Genomic DNA, 3,485 nt, shown 5'->3' with positions numbered 1-3,485 from the left:
TCTAAATGTGAATTCTTATTTCCGTTGTTCTTAAAAGAAGTAAACGAATACAATATGTTTACATTCAATAAGGATATTTGTTCATCACTGACGGTATCAGCTGTTTTCCATATTAACAAGTGAAGTCAAATGTGACATACGAATTTGAATTTAGTTTTTCTTAAAGGAGTTAATAATATAATGTGTTCTTTAATATTACATTTATAAACAATATTTATTGTCTTTACATTCATTAATAATATGCCATATTTATCAATGGCAGCATATATGCAGGTTTTACACGTATTGTTAGATCAGTTTATATGATTATCTTTAATCATTGCATAATTTTGACTTCAGTCACATTTGAGTCTCCTGTGAGGTGTCATCGTAGGTGGGACAATATCAACCATATTCATGTTCACCATGGTGCTAACACACTACTCCAATCACTGTAATACTGACCGACCAATCACACAATCACCAATTCCTTGCTGCCACTACAGAGATACAATGCTGCCTTACTTACTTACTTACTTACTTACTTACTTACTTACTTACTTACTTACTTACTTACTTACTTACTTACTTACTTACTTACTTACTTACTTACTTACTTACTTACTTACTTACTTACTTACTTACTTACTTACTTACTTACTTACTTACTTACTTACTTACTTTGGAGATTTAACGTGCGCTTTCCGACTGATGCGTGTTTCGCACACGGGCCCGGCCAGGCCATTTAATGTGTTTCCGGAAGGGGCGAAAGTGGTGTGTACAACCCAAGAGGGGCTTTAGGGGTTGCTTATATAGAATTTGGGAATTTTGACATTTGGAATAGATGCCGATGGGGTTGGGGAGGAGAACTAAGGGAGCTGGGTATGGTGGATGTTTGTTTGTTTATGTAATTTTGATTTGGTAGATTATAGTGTTTTTAGATGCGGTTTATTAGTTCCGTTTTGAGAAAGAATACGCCTAAGGCCTTGAAGGATGCTGACACACTACTCCAATCACTTCAATACTGACCGATCAATCACACAATCATCAATTCTTTGCTGCCACTACAGAGATACAATGCTGCCGCAACCTGCTATGATTTAAATGAGGTGAACTTTATCCAATCAAGCAATCAGTGACTACTCAGCGTCGATGCAACATGGTTGTATTACTGTAACAGTGTGGAAAACATCGCCATAATCTCCCTGCCAATCACACAGTTTCCGGCCCGACACTCCCGGCAATCATTGTGAGAGAAGACGGTGAGATAAGGTCCAAGTTGAAGGATTAGTCAGGATAATCCTTGTCAATTGTATATATGGGAGAACTATTACTCCATGCCTCAGTGTCACATTGGCGGGTATATAGAAGCATGATGTCTGAGTCATGACATTCATTATCTCCACTAAAGCCAACTACGAGTCCCAAAGTCACCTGATACCCGGTTTAATCAAACTTGAAACTAACTTAGAAACCATGGCAACCTCCACCTGTCACGATCAGATTTGTTCACCGTCTGCCACTAAATTGTCATCTGCTGCTGCTTCATGGAAGGACGACCCAGTGTCTGCCTCCTTCCAACTCTTCAGTCTCATTGAAATGCAGGATAGATTCCTCGAACAAGTCCAGGCCATAGGTATGTACATCTGGTCATCTAAGATAATTCTTTCTTGAAAAAAATTCTTTAATTATGTTAGTCATTACGTCATATTTGTACCGCATACAATTAACACAGCTTTTAGATTTATAGGGAAATGCTATTGTCAACATGATAACATCACTTACTGGCCTATGCGTATGTATCACTGTCTTCATTTATGATATCGTGTAAATTATTATTTTGACACACCAAGGTACTAATAAGCTTGTGTCTCATTCCAGATGCCTACATCCTGGAACTGGCCGAGAAGATCGTGAGAGATGCAGCCAATGGCGGCCATGTTGGCCATGGGTTACTTCTGCTCAACAGGAAGTGTGTAGCTGAAGGTGTCCGTCAGGTGTACCTACGACTGGCCACACAGAAGTGGAGACAAGTCAGGCAGTGTTACAGAGCCATCAGACAAATCTTCGACGACCAATACCTTCTTTCAGCAACTGATTTGGACCAGTCACATGACCACGAGGTCACCCAGATTGCTCGTGGACTTAGTATGGAGTGTTGTGCGTTCCAGCGATCATGCTAGCACGACGGAAAAAACTGACAAAATGACATGTATTGAAGATATGTCTTCACTGATTAATATCTAGTGCTCATTGTAAATATTGTTAACAACACGTGGTGACATGTCAAATGCTGTCACTGGGTGATTTTGCAAATAAACGTTTATATATTGAGAGACTTTTTCACTTGACTTATTTCTTTACCCACAGCCTGCTGTCCATGTCTTTTTACCACACAGTGAAATTACCTGACTGTTCTCTTTATGTATAAGCCTTGGTAGAGAGACCTTCCCACCCGGACATCATCTTCAAATTGCAGTATCCCTAACTTACGAAACACCAAATTATCTCCAAATAGATTGAAAACTATGAATACAAAATTCCATTTAGAAAGTGGTCATATGTAACAAATGTTATATTTGGGATAAATTGGTATAAGTGTAAATGACACGGCTCACATGGCAATCTGTATTCATAGCTTTCCTGAAAGGAAACCGTGATAATTTACACTTGTCAGAGGGGTACACAAAGTACGTGATCTTGGCGACCAGTGGTCGGATTTTCATTTTTAGAAGCCACGGTGGCTGAGTGGGTTAGATCGCTGACTTTGTGTGCTGGCGACTAGGTGCCTCACTCAAGAAGTGTGGATTCGAATCCCGAATGAGACTCAATCCCAAAAAGGTACAGTTGCCTCTCATAACTGTACGTGGATGCGTTAGTCGTGGGTTAGAATTCCAGGTTCGTAATGATGAACCTTGATTTGTCCTTGAGCCTAGCTCGTGTGATTTCACCAAGCTGCATAACTCTGGACTGACGGAAATGTTGTTCCAAGCGACTTTATAAGTAACGAACTCACTACATAATACAGTGGATTACTGAACTCACTCACTCATACAGCTGGTCAGACGGACACGCTGCACCGCAGTAGTATTATCCCGCTGCAGCCATAGTCGGCAACGGGAAATACAAAATCGAAATTCTTAGCACGGATTGTCTTCTCCGACGCCTAATCTCTTGTATCCAGCCAGCACTAAGTCATACAGCTCTTTGAGCCAGCTCAACACCTAAGGTCCAAAAACTCATCCCAAACTCCACGGATACATGTGCTCACATCTGGTAATACTACCTGCAGTCCTGGCTAAATCTGTTAACATAAGTATCTATCTGTCTATACAACCATGGCATTGTGTGTTCATCTACAACCATAGTTATACTTAATTTTATATTTTATATTTTATATTAAATATATATTTATATCTACGGTAAAATATATTACATTTATATTATTTACACTATAACCTTTCATTACTCCCTATTGTTACCGATTTGGGGTGTGGTAGTTTAAA

General features: G+C 39.5%; 1 protein-coding gene across 1 annotated transcript; it reads left to right on the top strand.

Moving 5' to 3' along the window:
* Positions 1-1,455: 1,455 nt before the first annotated feature.
* On the top strand, positions 1,456-2,162 carry LOC139468457 (uncharacterized). The gene is made up of 2 exons (XM_071250424.1): positions 1,456-1,615; positions 1,861-2,162. The coding sequence occupies exons 1-2, from the start codon at positions 1,456-1,458 to the stop codon at positions 2,160-2,162; spliced, it is 462 nt and encodes a 153-aa protein (XP_071106525.1).
* The last annotated feature ends 1,323 nt before the right edge of the window (positions 2,163-3,485 follow it).

This window comes from Haliotis cracherodii, unplaced genomic scaffold (genome assembly GCF_022045235.1).
Source record: "Haliotis cracherodii isolate W230 unplaced genomic scaffold, xgHalCrac1.p SCAF_2, whole genome shotgun sequence".
In the NCBI taxonomy this organism is placed as follows: Eukaryota; Metazoa; Mollusca; class Gastropoda; order Lepetellida; family Haliotidae; genus Haliotis; species Haliotis cracherodii.
Note: the sequence above shows the minus strand (reverse complement) of the source record. Positions and strands in the feature narration are given on the sequence as shown.